The 20,496-nt window shown below is 37.4% G+C and overlaps 1 protein-coding gene across 2 annotated transcripts in view; it reads left to right on the top strand.

The window, feature by feature from the left end:
• Positions 1-20,496, top strand: part of fhl1a (four and a half LIM domains 1a) — a 111,918-nt gene that overhangs the window by 84,644 nt on the left and 6,778 nt on the right. The window contains exons 1-4 of one of the 2 annotated variants that reach the window (XM_067457656.1): positions 13,395-13,551; positions 19,764-19,945; positions 20,021-20,198; positions 20,307-20,476. In XM_067457656.1, coding sequence (XP_067313757.1) covers positions 13,530-13,551; positions 19,764-19,945; positions 20,021-20,198; positions 20,307-20,476 — 552 coding nt within the window. In that variant the 5' untranslated portion in view covers positions 13,395-13,529. Of the gene's footprint in view, positions 1-13,394; positions 13,552-19,763; positions 19,946-20,020; positions 20,199-20,306; positions 20,477-20,496 lie in introns of those variants that run through there. The other variant, XM_067457657.1, reaches the window with a different exon arrangement.

Genomic DNA, 20,496 nt, shown 5'->3' with positions numbered 1-20,496 from the left:
TTTGGTGAAGATATCTCATTTCCTTCTTGAGTTATAGCCTTTTTAGTAAAATAGGCTCCGCCCTGAACGTCCATTTTGAAGCCCTTTAGCAAAAATGAATCGAAATTTCAATTTTTTTTTGATAACTATTGATAATTAGACACCAGAGAACATTTTGAACTTGGTTTGGTTCCGATCGGTCAAAAAACCAGGGACTAGTTCTCAAAAGTAGATTTTCAACAAAATTCAAAATGGCGGAAAATTTTTCATGACGGAAATAAAATCGGAGATATACGTTTTGTTCATCAATGACTCAGCTTTCCAATGATATAAGACACTTGAGTGTGGACCAAACGGTTTAGGAGTTATGAGCCCTTTCTCGCAATTGATTGCTATAGCGCCACCTATAGGCCAATCTGGCCCATAATTTGATAACCTCTCCTCGATTTTTGGACTACCTTCGGGTAAAGTTTCAAGTCTCTAGCCCTTACGGTTTGGTCTGCACGATGCGTTTTATCGGAGAATAATAATAATAATTAAAGCTGCGAGCAGCATTTAGCGGGGTTCAAGCCATTTAAGGTCTTTAAGCATTTGACACCTTTTGCATGAAAGGATTTTAAGCACTGAATGAATTTTAGAGATATCAGGTGAAATGAAGTGATGAACTGACAAAATGTGATTTTAAATATTATAATAGTGACTTTATAAAGTCTAAATATGAATTGATCAGGAGAGTGCAGAGAATCATACTGCTGTGGTTTGGTTCCGATCAGGCAAAAAACCTAGGACTAGTTTGCAAAACGAGGTTTTTAACATAATTGGGAATATTTAAATAAAGATTTGATTGACAGTATTGGTTATAGAGGCAAAGTTGTTCAGTATGAGAAGATCTATCATAATATATGCATATTATGTGGCTGTTTTAACCCCACCTGATTAAGGAGATGGAAAATACCATTTACAGCCAATACAGGCAATTCACCATAGGGAATACATGGTTTTCAAAGCTTTTTAACACTTATAGCGCCCCCTATACTCCGATCTCCATGAAACTTAGCATGTGTCTTCAACATGTTATGCCACATATACCCAACAATTTTCGTGAAGTTTTGAGTTTCCCCTTAGGATTTATAGGCTTTTGAGCGTATTTTGCCACGCCTCTTTTCTAAATGGCCCTGTTATAGCCATCCAAATGCAAAAAAATCCACTTTTTTTTGATAATTATTAATCTAAAGAGTCCAGAGAATTATCCTAGACTGGTTTGGTTCTGATTGGGCAAAAAACCAGTGACTAGTTCGCAAAAGTAGGTTTTTAACATAATTACAAAAATTTAATTAATAATTTGATTGACAGCAATGGTTCTAGAGGCAAAGTTGTTCAGCATGAGGAGATCTATCATATGATATGCGTATTTTGCCGATGTGTTTAACACCACGTGATTACAGAGCCATAAAACTCGTTAGCGCCAACTAGTGGCCGATTTCTTTCAAAATTCTTACAGACCTCTATGACCATGAGTCAAACATGCCCACCGAGTTTCGGTTCGATCATCGTCCATTAACCTTGTCTAATAGGTGCTCAAAATTCATTGGTCGATGGCGGCCATGTTTTTTGAGATACACCAATATCCTCATAGACAGACATGGTACCTTGGGCCAAGACACTGCTTACCAATTTTCAGGTCAATCGGACTAGCGGTCGCATGGTTATAGCCATTGTTATGTTTTTTCCACATTATAGCGCCACCAAGTGGTCAATCTTCGCAATTTTTTTATCCTGACCTCAGAATGAGCCCATACACATGTGTACCAAGTTTGGTGAATATATCTCATTTCGTTCTTGAGTTATAGCTTCTTTAGTAAAATAGGCTCCGCCTTAAATGTACATTTCCACGCCCCTTTTCGTCCATGAGTCAAAATTTCAACTTTTTTTTGATAATTATTGATATTCAGGCTAGAGAGAACATTTTGGCACTGGTTTGGTTCCGATATGTCAAAAAACCAGGGACTAGTTCGCAAAAGTAGGTTTTTGACAAAATTCAAAATGGCGGAAAAATTTGCATACCGGAAATAAAATACCTCCTATGTTTTTTGTTCGGCTTGAGCCAAGGATTCCAATGATGTAAGACACTTGATTGTGCGACAAAGGGTTTTTGAGATATAAGCAAAATAGTGACTTTTTTTTGTTTTTTGCGCTATAGCGCCACCTATTGGCCAATCTGGCTCATAATTTGAGAACCTCTCCTCGATTTTTGGACTACCTATTGACAAAGTTTCAAGTCTCTAGGCCTTACGGTTTGGTCTGCACGATGAGTTTTACGGCAGAATAATAATAATAATAATAAAAATCGGTACAATTACAATAGGGTTTCAGCATTTCATGCTTGAACCCCTAATTAAATATTATAGTAGTGACTTTATAAAGTCTAAATATGAATTATAGAACAATATTAATCAATTGTATGACAAAATTACTATTTTACTTTGCTAACATGATAAACATGTTGCTAGGTGGTTGCTAGGTTGTTCTTGATGGTTGTTATGGTGTTGCTAGGCAGTTGTTAGCTGTCACAGATGGTTACTATAATGTTCTTTGCCTGATTTAACACTTAGCTAATCACTGCTAGCATGTGTAGCATGTTGGAAGTGCTGTTTGCTCGAATGACAAACAGACAGACAGAGACACACACACACACACACACACACCACCTATTTTTGTGTAGTTTTGAGTTTTCGTTCAGGATGAATAGGCTTTTGAGCATGTTTTACCACACCTATTCTCTAAATGATCCTGTTATAGCTAACCAAAGTGTAAAGGTCAACATGTTTTTGATAACTATTGATCAGGAGAGTCCAGAGAATCATACTGCTGTGGTTTGATTCCGATCAGGCAAGAAAAACCAAGGACTAGTTTGCAAAACGAGGTTTTTAACATAATTGTGAATATTTAAATAAAGATTTGATTGACAGTATTGGTTATAGAGGCAAAGTTGTTCAGTATGAGAAGATCTATCATAATATATGCATATTATGTGGCTGTTTTAACCCCACCTGATTAACGAGATGGAAAATACCATTTACAGCCAATACAGGCAATTCACCATAGGAATACATGGTTTTCAAAGCTTTTTAACACTTATAGCGCCCCCTATACTCCGATCTCCATAAAACTTTGCATGTGTCTTCAACATGTTATGCCACATATACCCAATAATTTCCGTGAAGTTTTGAGTTTTCTCTTAGGATTTATAGGCTTTTGAGTGTATTTTGCCACGCCTCTTTTCTAAATGGCCCTGTTATAGCCATCCAAATGCAAAAGTTCAACTTTTTTTCAATAATTATTGACCTGGAGTGTCTATAGAATTGTCCTAGACTGGTTTGGTTCCAATTGGGTAAAAAACCAGGGACTAGTTCGCAAAAGTAGGTTTTTAACATAATTACGAAAATTTAATTAATGATTTTATTGACAGCAATGGTTCTAGAGGCAAAGTTGTTCAACATGAGGAGATCTATCATATGATATGCATATTTTGCCGATGTGTGCAACACCACGTGATTGCAGAGCCATAAAACTCGTTAGCGCCAACTAGTGGCCGATTTCTTTCAAAATTCTTACAGACCTCTAGGACCATGAGTCAAACATGCCCACTGAGTTTCGTTCCAATCAACCTCCGTTAACCCTGTCTAATAGGTGCTCAAATTTCATTGGCCGATGGCGGCCATGTTTTTTGAGATACGCCAATGTTCTCATAGACAGACATGGTACCTTGGGCCAAGACACTGCATACCAATTTTCAAGTCAATTGGACTAGCGGTCGCGTGGTTATAGCCCTTTTTGTGTTTTTCCCATGTTATAGCGCCACCAAGTGGCCAATCGTCGCGATTTTTTTATCGTGACCAAAGACTGAGCCCATAAACATGTGTACCAAGTTTGGTGATGATATCTCATTTCTTGCTGGAGTTATAGCCTCTTTAGCAAAATAGGCTCCGCCTTAAATGTACATTTCCACGCCCCTTTTCGTTCATGAGTCAAAATTTCAACTTTTTTTTGATAATTATTGATATTGAGACTAGAGAGAACATTTTGGCACTGGTTTGGTTCTGATATGTCAAAAAACCAGGGACTAGTTCGCAAAAGTAGGTTTTTGACAAAATTCAAAATGGCGGAAAAATTTGCATACCGGAAATGAAATCGGAGATATACGTTTTGTTCGTCATAGTCTCAGCTTTCCAATGATATAAGACACTTGACCCTTAGGAGCAACGGTTTAGGAGTTATGAGCCATTTCGCGTTTTTGGTTGCTGTAGCGCCACCTATTGGCCAATCTGGCTCATAATTTGATAACCTCTCCTCGATTTTTGGACTACCTATTGACAAAGTTTGAAGTCTCTAGCATTTACGGTTTGGTCTGCACGATGAGTTTTACGGCAGAATAATAATAATAATTAAAGCTGCGAGCAGCATTTAGCGGGGTTCAAGCCATTTAAGGTCTTTAAGCATTTGACACCTTTTGCATGAAAAGCTTTTAAGCACTGAATGAATTTTAGAGATATCAGGTGAAATGAAGTGATAAGCTGACAAAAAGTGATTTTAAATATTATAGTAGTGACTTTATAAAGTCTAAATATGAATTGATCAGGAGAGTGCAGAGAATCATACTGCTGTGGTTTGGTTCCGATCAGGCAAAAAACCTAGGACTAGTTTGCAAAACGAGGTTTTTAACATAATTGTGAATATTTAAATAAAGATTTGATTGACAGTATTGGTTATAGAGGCAAAGTTGTTCAGTATGAGAAGATCTATCATAATATATGCATATTATGTGGCTGTTTTAACGCCACCTGATTACAGAGATTCACCATAGGGAATACATGGTTTTCAAAGCTTTTTAACACTTATAGCGCCCCCTATACTCCGATCTCCATAAAACTTTGCATGTGTCTTCAACATGTTATGCCACATATACCCAACAGTTTTCGTGAAGTTTTGAGTTTCCCCTTAGGATTTATAGGCTTTTGAGTGTATTTTGCCACACCTCTTTTCTAAATGGCTCTGTTATAGCCATCCAAATGCAAGAAATCAACTTTTTTTGATAATTATTGATCTAGAGCGTCCAGAGAATTGTCCTAGACTGGTTTGGTTCTGATTGGGCAAAAAACCAGGGACTAGTTTGCAAAAGTAGGTTTTAACATTATTGCAAATATTTATTTAACAATTTAATTGCCAAAAATGGTTCTAGAGGCAAAGTTGTTCAGCATGAGGAGATCTATCATATGATATGCATATTTTGCCGATGTGTGCAACACCACGTGATTGCAGAGCCATAAAACTCGTTAGCGCCAACTAGTGGCCGATTTCTTTCAAAATTCTTACAGACCTCTAGGACCATGAGTCAAACATGCCCACTGAGTTTTGTTCCGATCGACCTCCGTTAACCCTGTCTAATAGGTGCTCAAATTTCATTGGCCGATGGCGGCCATGTTTTTTGAGATACGCCAATGTTCTCATAGACAGACATGGTACCTTGGGCCAAGACACTGCTTACCAATTTTCAAGTCAATCGGACTAGCGGTCGCGTGGTTATAGCCCTTTTTGTGTTTTTTCCATGTTATAGCGCCACCAAGTGGCCAATCGTCGCGATTTTTTTATCGTGACCAAAGACTGAGCCCATAAACATGTGTACCAAGTTTGGTGAATATATCTCATTTCTTGCTGGAGTTATAGCCTCTTTAGTAAAATAGGCTCCGCCTTAAATGTACATTTCCACGCCCTTTTTCGTTCATGATTCAAAATTTCAACTTTTTTTTGATAATTATTGATATTCAGACTAGACAGAACATTTTGGCACTGGTTTGGTTCTGATATGTCAAAAAACCAGGGACTAGTTCGCAAAAGTAGGTTTTTGACAAAATTCAAAATGGCGGAAAAATTTTCATGACGGAAATGAAATCGGAGATATACGTTTTGTTCGCCAAGGTCTCAGCTTTCCAATGATATAAGACACTTGAGTGTGGACCAAACGGTTTAGGAGTTATGAGCCCTTTTGCGCAATTGATTGCTATAGCGCCACCTATTGGCCAATCTGGCTCATAATTTGATAACCTTTCCTCGATTTTTGGACTACCTATTGACAAAGTTTCAAGTCTCTAGCCCTTACGGTTTGGTCTGCACAATGAGTTTTACGGCAGAATAATAATAATAATAATAATAATAATAATAATAATAAAAATCAGCACAAATACAATAGGTGTTCAGCACTTCGTGCTTGAACCCCTAATAAAAATCAGTACAATTACAATAGGGTTTCAGCACTTCGTGCTTGAACCCCTAATAATAATAATAAAAATCAGCACAAATACAATAGGTGTTCAGCACTTCGTGCTTGAACCCCTAATAATAATAAAAATCAGCACAAATACAATAGGTGTTCAGCACTTCGTGCTTGAACCCCTAATAAAAATCGGTACAATTACAATAGGGTTTCAGCATTTCATGCTTGAACCCCTAATAATAATAATAATAATAATAATTAAAGCTGCGAGCAGCATTTAGCGGGGTTCAAGCCATTTAAGGTCTTTAAGCATTTGACACCTTTTGCATGAAAGGTTTTTAAGCACTGAATGAATTTGAGAGATATCAGGTGAAATGAAGTGATAAAATGGCAAAATGTGATTTTAAATATTATAATAGTGACTTTATAAAGTCTAAATATGAATTATAGAACAATTTTAATAAATAGTATGACAAAATTACTATTTTACTTTGCTAACAGGATTAAAATGTTTCTAGGTGGTTGCTAGGTTGTTCTTGATGGTTGTTATGGTGTTGCTTGTCAGTTGTTAGTTGTCACAGATGGTAACTATAATGTTTATAGAGTTCTTACTATGTTCTTTGCCTGATTTAACACTTTACTAATCACTGCTAGCGTGTGTAGCATGTTGGAAGTGCTGTTTGCTCGCATGACAGACACACACACACACACACACACACACACACACACACACACACACACACACACACACACACACACACACACACACACACACACACACTTCTGTTTTACATATGAATAAATTAAATAATGCTTATATAGATATTTGAAATAAATGATAGATAACAAATTGCTTAGTCATTGTTTTCCCCTTTAATTTCAGGTGTTATTTTATTTGTAATGTAATATTATTGTTAAAAAAACACATCAAACTGGTAAACATTGAGAACATTTTATTTGCAATATTATTTTAATGATTTTAAAACGTTTATTTATATGCTTTGTGAGCAGAATGAACCAATGAGTGGTCTTCTGCTGCCCTCTGGTGGTTTTGTAATTGTAATTGTAAGGAATATGTAATAGGCACATTTTTCATGTTAACTCATTTAAACTTTAATTTAGTTGCAGATATATTTGAAATAAATTATTTTTACAAAATGTGATTGTAAATGTTGTAAAAGTGACTTTACATTGTCTAAATAGGAATTATAGAACATGATCAGTAAATAGTATGACAAAATGACTATATGAGCCAGCAGGTGGCAGCAGAGCACCACTCATTGGCTCATTTTCATTTTAAATGAGCACATTTTCCAAGTTAATGCCATCAAACATGCTTTTCTCACATGCACATATTGTTAAAGATACAGATATTTGAAATAAATGAGAGGTAACAACTAGCTTATTTTAGGTTTTCCCATTTTAAAACATTTTCCGGCATTATTTTTATTGTAATATAATAATTATTTGTGAAACATAAATCAAATGAACAAATGAATTGGTAAAAATGACAAAATATAATTTGCAATGCTATTATAATGTTTTTTTAAGTTTATGCTCAGTGGACAGAATGAACCAATGACTGGTCCTCTGCTGGCCTCCGGTGGCAATTTTAGGTAATATGCCATATACGCATTTGCACTGTCACCTTTTTTACTGTTATAGAGGCATCTAATGCCAGATCTCCATGAAAAGTTGCATGCTTCTTTAGAGTCACATGTTGCATTTGCCTACCTATTTTTGTGAAGTTTTGATTTTTCTTTCAGGATTAATAGGCTTTTGAGCATGTTTTACCACACCTATTCTCTAAATGATCCTGTTATAGCTACCCAAAGTGTAAAGTTCAACATGTATTTGATAACTATTGATCGGGAGAGTCCAGAGAATCATACTGCTGTAGTTTGGTTCCGATCAGGCAAAAAACCTAGGACTAGATTGCAAAACGAGGTTTTTAACATAGTTGTGAATATTTAAATACAGATTTGATTGACAGTATTGGTTATAGAGGCCAAGTTGTTCAGTTTGAGAAGATCTATTATAATATATGCATATTATGTGGCTGTTTTAACCCGACCTGATTAAAGAGATGGAAAATACCATTTACAGCCAATACAGGCAATTCACCATAGGGAATACATGGTTTCCCAAGCTTTTTAACACTTATAGCGCCACCTATACTCCGATCTCCATGAAACTTTGCATGTGTCTTTAACATGTTATGCCACATATACCCAACAATTTGCGTGAAGTTTTGACTTTCCCCTTAGGATTTATAGGCTTTTGAGTGTATTTTGCCACGCCTCTTTTCTAAATGGCCCTGTTATAGCCATCCAAATGCAAAAAATCCACTTTTTTTGATAATTATTGATCTAGAGAGTCCAGAGAATTATCCTAGACTGGTTTGGTTCTGATTGGGCAAAAAACCAGGGACTAGTTCGCAAAAGTAGGTTTTTAACAGAATTACAAAAATTTAATTAATGATTTGATTGACAGCAATGGTTCTAGAGGCAAAGTTGTTCAGCATGAGGAGATCTATCATATGATATGCATATTTTGCCGATGTGTTTAACAACACGTGATTACAGAGCCATAAAGCTCGTTAGCGCCAACTAGTGGCCGATTTCTTTCAAAATTCTTACAGACCTCTAGGACCATGAGTTAAACATGCCCACCGAGTTTCGGTCCGATCATCGTCCATTAACCTTGTCTAATAGGTGCTCAAAATTCTTTGGTCTATGGCGGCCATGTTTTTTGAGATACACCAATGTTCTCATAGACATACATGGTACCTTGGGCCAAGACACTGCTTACCAATTTTCAGGTCAATCGGACTAGCGGTCGCATGGTTATAGTCATTGTTATGTTTTTTCCACATTATAGCGCCACCAAGTGGCCAATCTTCACATTTTTTTTATCCTTACCTCAAGTTGGGCCCATACACATGTGTACCAAGTTTGGTGAAGATATCTCATTTCGTTCTAGAGTTATAGCCTCTTTAGTAAAATAGGCTCCGCCTTAAATGTACATTTCCACGCCCCTTTTCATACATGAGTCAAAATTTCAACTTTTTTTTGATAATTATTAATATTCAGACTAGAGAGAACATTTTGGCACTGGTTTGGTACCAATCTGTCAAAAAACCAAGGACTAGTTCGCAAAAGTAGGTTTTTGACAAAATTCAAAATGGCGGAAAAATTTGCATACCGGAAATGAAATCGGAGATATACGTTTTGTTCGCCAAGGTCTCAGCTTTCCAACGATATAAGACACTTGAGTGTGGACCAAACGGTTTAGGAGTTATGAGCCATTTCGCGGTTTTGGTTGCTGTAGCGCCACCTATTGGCCAATCTGGCTCATAATTTGATAACCTCTCCTCGATTTTTGGACTACCTATTGGCAAAGTTTCAAGTCTCTAGCCCTTACGGTTTGGTCTGCACAATGAGTTTTACGGCAGAATAATAATAATAAAAACCAGCACAAATACAATAGGTGTTCAGCACTTCGTGCTTGAACCCCTAAAAATCAGTACAATTACAATAGGGTTTCAGCACTTCGTGCTTGAACCCCTAAATACAATTTATCAGGCTTTTGAAGAACATTTATTTGCACTTCTATCAGTCATCCTTGCATAGGAGAGTGCATAGTTTTGCCCCCACAATAAAAATGACAGAGCTTTGATCATAAAACTAAGCATTTAAATATCATCTTACCAAGAGTGACAGCTGATATTTTTATGCATTTTATGTAAGTAGTCTGCATGTTATAAATATCTCATTTACATTACAAGATATTATATCATAGCTTTAGGTTTGTAGCTAGTAATCAGTAGCCTAGAAATCTAGACGCACCCTAGCGGCAGCAAATTTAATCTGCCCGCAAGTGTCTAGGAACTCTCAATACCCTTCTGAGCTGTATTCCTCACAATCTGAACGGGCCAATCACATCGTGTATAGAGTCGGCGGGCGGGGCCATAATGACGACGGCCGAGTTGTGTTTGCGTGCTTCTAGTAAACACAGAAACTGGCGAATGGCGGTCTTTCGAATCAGCTCTGACCGTGATTCTGGAAGACTTGGAGTTAAGCTTTTCTCTGAGAAAAGAAAAAAGAACGGCACTGAAGTCATTCTTAAAAAGGGAAGATGTGTTCGGAGTTTAGCCGACCGGATACGGTGAATGTTTAATCTATCAAGGAGCTCTGCTTCACCTTCGTTGCTCTGGTTGGTTGTAGCGCTATCCTATCGCGTGCAGAGGGAGTTTGAAAGACAACCGTTTATCCCGCCTCTCAGATTGAGCCCTGTATGGTGAGTTTCCAGACCAAACATCTTGATGTTGGTCTGGCTTGTCAGGCTAAGTAATCAGTACTTTTCTCTTGAGATTTATTTCAAGTATTATTTATTTCAAGATTTATTTTTAGCAATTCAACTTATTAATTCTCATTCTTGTTCTTGAAAACAGAGCATGATGAATTAAAAATGTTGGTCATGACTCTTGTTTTTTTCTTCAATATTAATTCATGTTCATTTTTAATGTTATTTTAAAACTATCAGATTATTTGATAGTTTGACTTAACAGCTGGTTCTTTAGATATGCGCAGGTATGAACAGGACATATTCTGAATAAAGTGATTATATTACAATATGATTAAAGCAGTGTAATGTATTCCAGCTGTCTTAAGACTAGAATACGTTCAACTTTTGTCAGTTTATAGTTTGGAGGAGTTGAATTGATACTAGTTTTCAGCTTCAGACTATGAATTCATCCAGTCAGAGGATTGTTTTAATTTGTCATGTGTGTCCTAGCAACATGGTGCATATTTCTGAATGAGTTTGTTGTGTTCGGAATCATATATAGCTACGCATCTGCTTAGAAGGACTCGAAAGTATTGTAGAGAGTGTGATCCTCAGATTTGAAGTTGTCTAGTGTATTCCAGCCTTTATTTCGAGTTTAAGAAACCAGAATATTGAGTTAATCAGATAATGGCAGTTTATATATTTATGACACATAATCAGAATTGACATGCTTCGTAAACATGGTTAAATTCTATGCAAGTTACAGGTCTGTGTTTCTCAACTGCTCACCACATAGCCATGAATGTGAACATTTCTGTCTAATCTCAACATTTTCAATAGCAATGGTCTGTTGCAGCAATAACTTAACCGAGTGAAGTGGATGTTTTCTTTAAAACTGCAGGGCAAAGTGATCTGAGACAGGGTTTTGGATCGTCACCAGTAAAAAAAAAACGTGTATATTTTACACATAAGAAGACTTCCTTTACTATTGTACATGTCGTTGGTCAATGAGATGGAAAACACTGGTATGCTGACCTTCACATCACTGACCGCACACGTTGTCATGTTCCCCAACTGTGTGTGTGTGCTTGCACCGTCATCATCAGATGAGTCACTAGTCTGTTAATAGTGTTTTGATAAATTGAGTGGATTTATCTATGTAACTGAGAGGCTTTTAAAGAAACATTCCTGGAAAATCTGAGAGCAGACAGAGCCGCCTATTTTGGTTGCTTTTAATTCCTAATGAGATAGATTTGATAGATTTCTGAATTCAAATAAAACTAGTAAACTGAATAGCAAAGATCTCTGACTTGAGATTAATTGAACAGCTTGAATGTTTAGGAGAACTGGTCCGTTCACTTTTGAGCCATTCTAGTGCTGTTGTTTTCCAGACTGCCCCAGACTTTCTGTTATAGCCTACCTGTTTACCTCACATTCTGTATGAAAGCATCATAGTTGGTGCGTCAATCCAGATGACCAAAAACCTACTGCGAATGTTTGTGCACCTATCTCACCTACCTTATCTCTTACATCGATAACTAACCGATTCTTGGATCAGTCTCACATACAGCGACTGGTACCTTAACTAGTACTATTTTTAGATCGTATGTCCTGTCAACAGTCTGCAGATTCCTGTGACAGCCCTTCAGCTGTGTTTAGATAAGAGATGAGAAGGGGTTGTTTTGGCGTATGATGCTAGGTTGTTTAAGCAGAGCTATTTCAGGCCTCCCACAAGGCAGGATCTTAGTAAAGGACAGGTGGATCTGTTTCCATTGTGCACCATGGCTCAGCTCTGACCAATGAGTCTTTTTTTTCCATCCAGACAAACAAAAACACATGTTCTCTACACCATCATACATATAATAAAATGTAAAGAATTTGGACACTTTTTTCGTATTACATTTAAAAATGTTTGAATGTAACAAAATATCAAATCAAGTGGGAAAAAACAATTATACTAATCACTTTTGTCAACTTTTCTGAGAAGTGGAACAATGAAGTCTGTTCAGACTGGCAGTGGTAAAAACATGCTTTGGTTTGGTGTGGATTATGTGTCTAGAAGTTGTGATGTCCTTTCATGGAAATCATTTGTTCTTGTAGCCTTTGCTCAACTCTGCAAAATGATCATTAGTATGTTTTTGTATAATGTCATACATATTCACAAGTTACTACAGGAATGTTGGCTGAATCCAAAGGAAGCATAGTTTTCTTCATACATCACAATGAGCAAACCTGAGAACTTTGAGAAAAAAGTTAATAAATGAGAACAGAACTCAGTTTTTATTACAAACGTGGTCTAGCTGAGATGGTCAAAAGTCCAAGTTTATTTTTAGGGGTCAAGTTGAGAATCAAAGGTATCTGAGGACAGCGACTCTTTTGTGTGATAGTGCTATCAAAAACGCCTGAAATCAGCATTTGAGAAGCAACAGGTCTCCGGTTTCCCCAGTTTTATCGCAACTATTGTTTAAAAAGACAAGCCAAATGCAATACAAAATTTACTTCACAATATAAATTGTTCTTGGAGAATTCATAAAGTGTAGCCCTCTGGTCACTGGACTAGCCTTTAACTAATTTATTTCAGAATGAAAACAAAATTGCAAGACTCCAATACACCAGATCCCAATGAAAAGCTGTGAAAATGCGTTCATTCTGGTCTCTGATGTCACAAGCAAGGAATTCAGATGATTTTGGTTCTCTCTCTCTGGCTCCCTCCCCTTCATTTATCTTTTGCAACATAACCTAACATGGAGAGGGCAGCTGATGCTTTGTCTGGGATTACTTGGTTTGTGATTTGGGAGGACCTGGCATGGGTGTGGTGGGCAACAAGGGGGGCAGGGTGTAGGCTTTAAGGGGCAGCTGGGGTCGTATATATGAGAAATACCTAAAAGAGAAGAGTGGAGTTCCCTTGTGACTCTTTGGTGGTTTGGTTCTCTCCATCCATCCTTCCATCTCTTTCATTTCCTCAAGGCTTTTCTGTATACCGAAAGCAGATATGACTTTCTACAGGCACTCAGGTAAAGATGCACTGCGTGATGTACAAAACTTAGTGGACCATTCTGTGGATTCTCCTCATTGACATTCTCATTGCTTTACTTATCAAGGGATTATTATTTTTTTGCTGGATACAAGTTTTAGCCATTCAAAAGTTTAGGTTCGGTAAGATGTTTTTTTTTTGTTTTTTTTTTACACATTGATTGAGCAGCATATTAGAATGATTTCTGAAGGATCATGTGACGCTGAAGACTAGAGTAATGATGCTGAAAATTTAGCTTCGACCATCACAGGTTCATCATTAGATTTTTAAAATACAGTGAAATAGAAAACAGCTATTTTAAATCGCAATATAGTTTCTCAATATTAGTTTTACTGTTTTTGATTGAATAAGTGCAGTCTTGGTGAAATTAAGAATTAACTAACGTATCTAAAACATAAAAAATCTTACAGACTCTAAACTTGAACTGAAGTGTATGTGTTGTGATCTGGTCAATAGATTGTTTTGTGGCATGTCCATTGAAATTGTGGCACTTTGTATAGCTTTTAAAAGATTTTCTGTGAAGTTTTCTAATACTAGCAATTGTAACCCAGTGTATCAAAGGCAAATATTTCTTTATCTGTGTAATTGTGATGGTGAGCTCAGGTAGAAGCTGTGTAGCCTACTTCTGTGTTACTCATTGTGTTCTTACTAGGGCTGTCAAACGTAACATGCTCACGTATGCGTTTACTTTTTTCAGTTTATCACATTAAAAACATTCAACGCGCTGTTTGTAAATGTCCTGTCTATGACACACACACAACTCCGTGTGCTCAAGAAAGGCGCGTGCCAGTAACGAGTTCGAATAACCACACAGAATTATGCAAAAATAGCTGGTTTGAAGAGCAGTCCTAAAAGACCTTAAAGCTGCTGTCCGTAATTTTTTTTGTGTTCAAGATTTACAAAAGTAATATAATGAGAATGTACAACATGAATCCATTTTCCAAGTCGTGTTATTGTCTTACCCTGAATAATTATGGTACACTTATAATAAGTGTTTGTATTGGGACTATTTTAGACCAGACTGGTAGGAACCGCTGCGGAGGAGCACAGTCCCTGCGTGACTCGTCGCCAAAGACATAAACAGACAGAAGTAGTTCCGACTGCAATGTTCTTCCACAAGACACATGCAGTTCTGTTTACTAACTGCTAAATCGAAAAAAGTTACGGACTGCAGCCTTAAAGAGTTGTGAGAAAGTTAAATGTGTGACAGATCCGCTTCATGTTCGGCAGCGCCAGGTCTTAAAGTGATAGCAGCATAATAAACCATGCTATTATGTCTGTCATTAATGTTAAAGAACAAAGGTAACAATTTTAGCTTTATTGGGGATTAATGTACATAATAATTTATGTAGTGAAGACTTAGTTAAGACATTCATTTAGTGTTTGATACATTTATTCAATTCCTTTATATTTCCTACCTGTTAGACATAAGGCCACAGGTTAATATGACGTATTATAATGGGTTTATGTGAAGATTGTTTTTAAAAGTGCAGTGTGAATTTTAGAAGCATCTAGTGGTGAGGTTGTGAATTGCAATGACCCCTCCCTTCTGAAGCACGTAGAGAAGCTACGGGAGCCAACACAGGACAAAAAAGGTAATTCTCAGAGAGAGCAGAGAGTGACTAGCGCTCTGTACTAGAGAAGTTTGTCCGTTTAGGGCTACTGTAGAAACATAGCGGCGCAAAATCGCGATTTCACTGTTAGGGGACCCGTGGTGTAGATAGAAATGGCTCATTTTGAGGTAATAAAAACATAACTGTTCATTATGTAAGGTCTTTATACACCACTGAAAACATAGTTATGTATATTATATTACATGTCTGTTAATAGATTCTCATTAATACTACACACTGCACCTTTAAATTCACTAAAAGTAGTTTTTTTAAAAGCAAATCAATGTTGAATTTTATAGCTTTCAGTTATACTGTAATGTTGAATGTTGGTGATTAATGTTTTTAAAAAAAATTCATAGAGACATCAGATCATTAGTATGAGTGATACTGGCTTTCATTCATAAAAAAAAGATGCTATTAAACAAATATTTAAAATATATTGTAACTTTAATTTGTTTCTCCCTTAATTTGAAGAGTAACTGTGAAATTATTACAATATAAAAATATTAAAAACTCCCAAGTTTTCAATTGTGATTAATTCAAGAAAAAAGAGAGATTTTTTAAATCGATTGACAATTGGATTTTAGTGCAAGTCATAGTGTTTAAGCTAATTCACTGATTGAAGATTACACAGTACGGACAGTCATTTCTTACTACTTTTTTGGACTACATTTGTTAGTGTTAAATTTAGACGCCACAATCAATGTTTGCTTTAATGTGGACATGCTCTCTTTGGTTACTGTTCTCCACATGGCTGAATCTGATCTCATGTTGACCTTTGAAGCAGCATTTGCTCTTCGCTTTGGGACAAAGCAGTCCATTTGATAACACTCTGACAGAGCTTGCTAAAAATGAACAGCTGATGGACGGTATCCCAAAAGGCTTAGGGATTGAGCATACATCAGAAGGATGTTTCAGTTCACAGAAAGCCACAACACTACTACTATTTACGTCTGAAGTCAGAGGAGATCATTCAGGAAAAGGACACTAAAAATGACCCTAGATATATTTGGTTCTGGATTTTTCACAAATCTGGTCAAGTTTGTTGGAAGCTTCATCCAAATTATCTTATCTTTACTCTGGTATTTCATTTAAAGTGCTAACAATAGGATGTTGACAGAGACAAACACCATTGGGAAGAATGAATCAGTACTTCTAAAAATACAGTTTTACTTGTCAACAGCCAGAAAATGCAGCTCTGGCACTATCAGGGATAAAGTGTTAGTAGCCACATCTGCAGGGTGATTTGGCATCCGTCTTTCCAAGCAGATTTCCTAAGTTGTTTGGTATGCGGTTGCTAAGCTGTGTTTACAACAGATGCTGAGGTGCAGACAAAACATTTATCCCAACAATATTTTACAGCCCAAGGGTCAAAGCAAATATCAACACGAGGCAAAGAATATACGTGCTGAATCTGATGCTAAGTGCAACACTTTTTATGCCTGTTATTGAATAGTATAGCTATCCACTATTTATTATTTCAAGAGTATTTAGATACTTAAAACATAATAATGTGTAATCGAAACAGGAAATTCTCAAGTCGAGACTCAATCCAAGCCTGTCCTATTACGTTATACTGGTCCCTTATGGTGACTCCTTATATTGCATTGATCAAGACACTACTGTATGTTCACAGTGCAGTAGAAAATACTTTGAATGTTGTAGTGTTATAGTACAGAAAGCGATATGCCATAGAGTTGTACACTGCTGGTGAGTATGATTGCCTAAAGGCCAACAACAGCTGGAGATCTCAGATAATCGTTATCAGTGCTTTGGGTGACCGATGGGCCTCTGCGACATTCAGGATTGTTGGAAGGAGTCCACCTCTCCCGTCCTGTAATGAGTGGCTAGTAGTAGTAGTAGTAGTAGTAGTATGTTATTAATAATAATAATAATTATTATTATTAATAATTATCATCATATAGAATAATCAAAAACTAAAATAACATATATTGATATATATGATGAACTTTTTAATGTTAGTGTTTCTCTGGCTGCTGTGACTGAGTTTGCTATGGCAAGAAAAGCAGAGAAAACACGATCAGATGCTTTCGGCAGCTTGATGATAAGAATATGATCATTGTGTAGTGGCTTAATTCACCAATCGTATACCTGAGTATGAGCAATATACTATTAACCTTGTTTTATTCTATTAAAGATCCAGCACAGTTTTAACCAGAAAAGTTGAATACATTTTATAACAGACTGTACAGTAAGCACTTTGAACACCTGCAAGATATCAAGATTCAGCCTAAGAATCTCAACAATGGTGACATGCTTCATGCCACAATGCATTCTGGGAGCATCATGCAAAACTCAGAAATATCAGAAATGTTCACTTGGGTTTTGTAATTGGATGCAATGGTAATCTGAGTGAAAGTTACAATCTATAGATGAGTATTGCCAGTGCAATTTACTTGTGTATTTTACATAAAAAAATAAGTGGTTCTAGTAAGTAAATATTACTTAGAATAGCCCGAGTAAAGATTACAAGCACTTTCTGTGTGGAAAAAGTTGCCTAGTTTTTTTTTAAAGTAAATGTCACTCCAATTTTTTTTCAGTGTTTAAAAATCTAATCTAATTAATGATGATAAAACATTTTATTGAATAATAAATCATATTAATAACAAATATGAATAATAAATTAGTTAAAGGATTGGTTCAACTTGTAATACACATTTTCTTTGGTGGAAACAACACATTTCAAGCAATATTAGTAGCCTAGTGGCGCACTATCCAATTTAAAGGGTTAGTTCATGCTGTTCCAGACCCTTCGGAAAACAAATTAAGACATTGTTGTTGAAATCCGATGGCTCAGAAAGGCTCATTTCTGTCAATAGGGGAAGGGGGAGATGTGAGGGAAGATGTTTCGGCCGGGACTTTTTACTGCGGCGAGCCGAAGTACTCTCAGAAGTGCTATTCCGCCATACATTATAGTTCTCCTTTTTAATCCGCTTAGAAAAGCACCACATTTTATTTTATGTCATCATACTTGATCGTTCAACTATCCGTGTAACTGTATTTAAATAGGGAAAACGTGGAGGTGTTTGTTCGCTTCTAGCTTGATCTCTGTTTGGTTCCATAGTGAATGAACTGGGCTTAGTGGGCTAAGCTAAATGCTATAAGAATGTCACCGCGCGTCAGCGATTAAGTGCACGCACTGAGACGAGAGAGGTGTGTATCAACTCGTCTTAGTTAAGGGAACAACATTGGCCCCATTTACACTGCATGGTTCAAGTGACCCAATTCCGATTTTTTCCTCTCATGTGGCACAGATCGGATCTGACGTGAATGTGTAAGCAGTAAAAAAACGTATGAATTCCGATATCTTCAGATCGGATTCAGGCCTCACTCATAAGTGGTAATAAATCCGATATGATTCGGATGCGTGCATTTGCGTCTGCCATGCAATCGGTCAAATCGGATATTTCCCAGTAAATGCGAGTCGTACGTCATTGAAAAAGGGACGGAGGCAAATGACATTAACCCAGGTGGACACAAACTGCCAGTGTTGCCAAGACCGCGGTTTTCATGCGGAATTGGGCTACTTTTACACAGTTTTGAGTTGCAATTGGGTGGGTTTTGCTCTGAAAACCTGGCAACCCCGTCAAGGGTTCTCCTCTTTTTCTCCGCGTTAAGAGAGAAATGTTTTGCCGACTTTAAAGATGTGTGGAACAGTGTAGAAGGCAAAACATTGTGCAATAATTTTGTCTGCGTCCATTGCATATCGCGCTGTTTTACTTCCTTTCACCGGTTAAGAACGTCTTGGGCTGTTTCGCCAGTGTACAGTGTAAATGCAAATATCGGATACGGGTCGCTTTTAAAAAGATGATGTAAGCGGGTCTTCAAAAAAAATGGATATAGTCACCAAATCGGAATTGTGCATCAAGACCTGCAGTGTAAATGCAGCCATAGTTTCATATGAAAAAGTGGTGAAGTATCCCTTTAAGACATCGTTACAAAGCCCATCATCTTATGAAGTGACGAGAATAGTTTTAGTAAATAACTTATATAGTGATGGCCGATTTCAAAACACTGCTTCATAAAGCTTCGAACCGTTATGAATCAGTATCGAATCAATGGTTTGAATCGCCAAAGTCACGTGATTTCAGCAGTTTGGGCTTCAGGAAGACGTGTTTTGCCATCACTATATAAGTCACCATTTCGTTTTTTTTTTTTTTTTTGATTTTGTGAAATGATTGAAAATGATTGTAGAACCACTGTAGTGAGATGGGCTTTGTAACGACGTCTTTACTGCCTTTAATGGGCCTTGAGAGAGGATATGACATTAGTGTCAATGGAGGCCTTTCTGAGCCATTGGATTTCAACCAAAATATCTTAATGGAGGTCTTATGGGTTTCGAATAGCATGAGGGTGAGTAATTAATGATAGAATTTTCCTTTTTGGGTGGACTAACCCTTTAAGGAGTTGAGCACAGAACAAATGATGGACTGTCTGGTAAGCTGACAGTGAGGTCAGTCTTCACATTGAAAAACTAGAGGTGATGTCATGGTTTAAAATCCACATAGCTCATTAAAATAACAGTCTGGCTGTCATTTTCATACTTTTGTGTCTGCAGGCCCCCGTAGCTATCTGAGCTCCACAATGACTGAGCGCTTTGACTGCTTCTACTGCAGAGACAACCTGCAGGGCAAGAAGTACGTCAAGAAGGATGACAAGCACGTCTGCGTTCGCTGCTTCGACAAGCTCTGCGCCAACACTTGCGCTGAGTGCCGCAAACCCATAAGCGCTGATGCAAAGGTGGGGGTGAATTAAATTAATTTCAAGAGAATTTTACAATGTGCAGTAGGCCTACTCACAGTGCGCTCTATCCAGGAGCTGAACCATAAGAACCGCCACTGGCACGAGGGCTGCTTCCGCTGCGTCAAGTGCTACAAGCCACTGGCCAATGAGCCCTTTGCTGCCAAAGACGATGGCAAGATCATGTGTGAGAAGTGTGGAGACCGCGATGGATCGCCTCGCTGCCAGGGCTGCTACAAAGTTATTACGCCAGGTGTGTGTACAGTTGTCACAGCACACAACACCCTTTGTCAACACAAAATACCTCAGCCACACATAGGGTGTGGTAAATGAAAGCCAAGTTTTTGTGTTAATCTTTTAGGATCTAAGAATGTGGAGTACAAGCATAAAGCCTGGCATGAAGAGTGTTTCACCTGCGTTGAGTGCAAGCAGCCCATCGGCAGCCAGAGCTTCTTGACCAAGGGTGATGATATGTACTGCACTTCCTGCCATGAGAAGAAGTTTGCCAAGCACTGTTCCCGCTGCAAAGAGGTCAGTTAAGAAAAACAAGA

Source organism: Pseudorasbora parva, chromosome 11 (genome assembly GCF_024679245.1).
Source record: "Pseudorasbora parva isolate DD20220531a chromosome 11, ASM2467924v1, whole genome shotgun sequence".
Classification (NCBI taxonomy): Eukaryota; Metazoa; Chordata; class Actinopteri; order Cypriniformes; family Gobionidae; genus Pseudorasbora; species Pseudorasbora parva.
The sequence above is the reverse complement of the archived record's forward strand: the minus strand, read 5'-3'. Positions and strand labels throughout refer to the sequence as shown.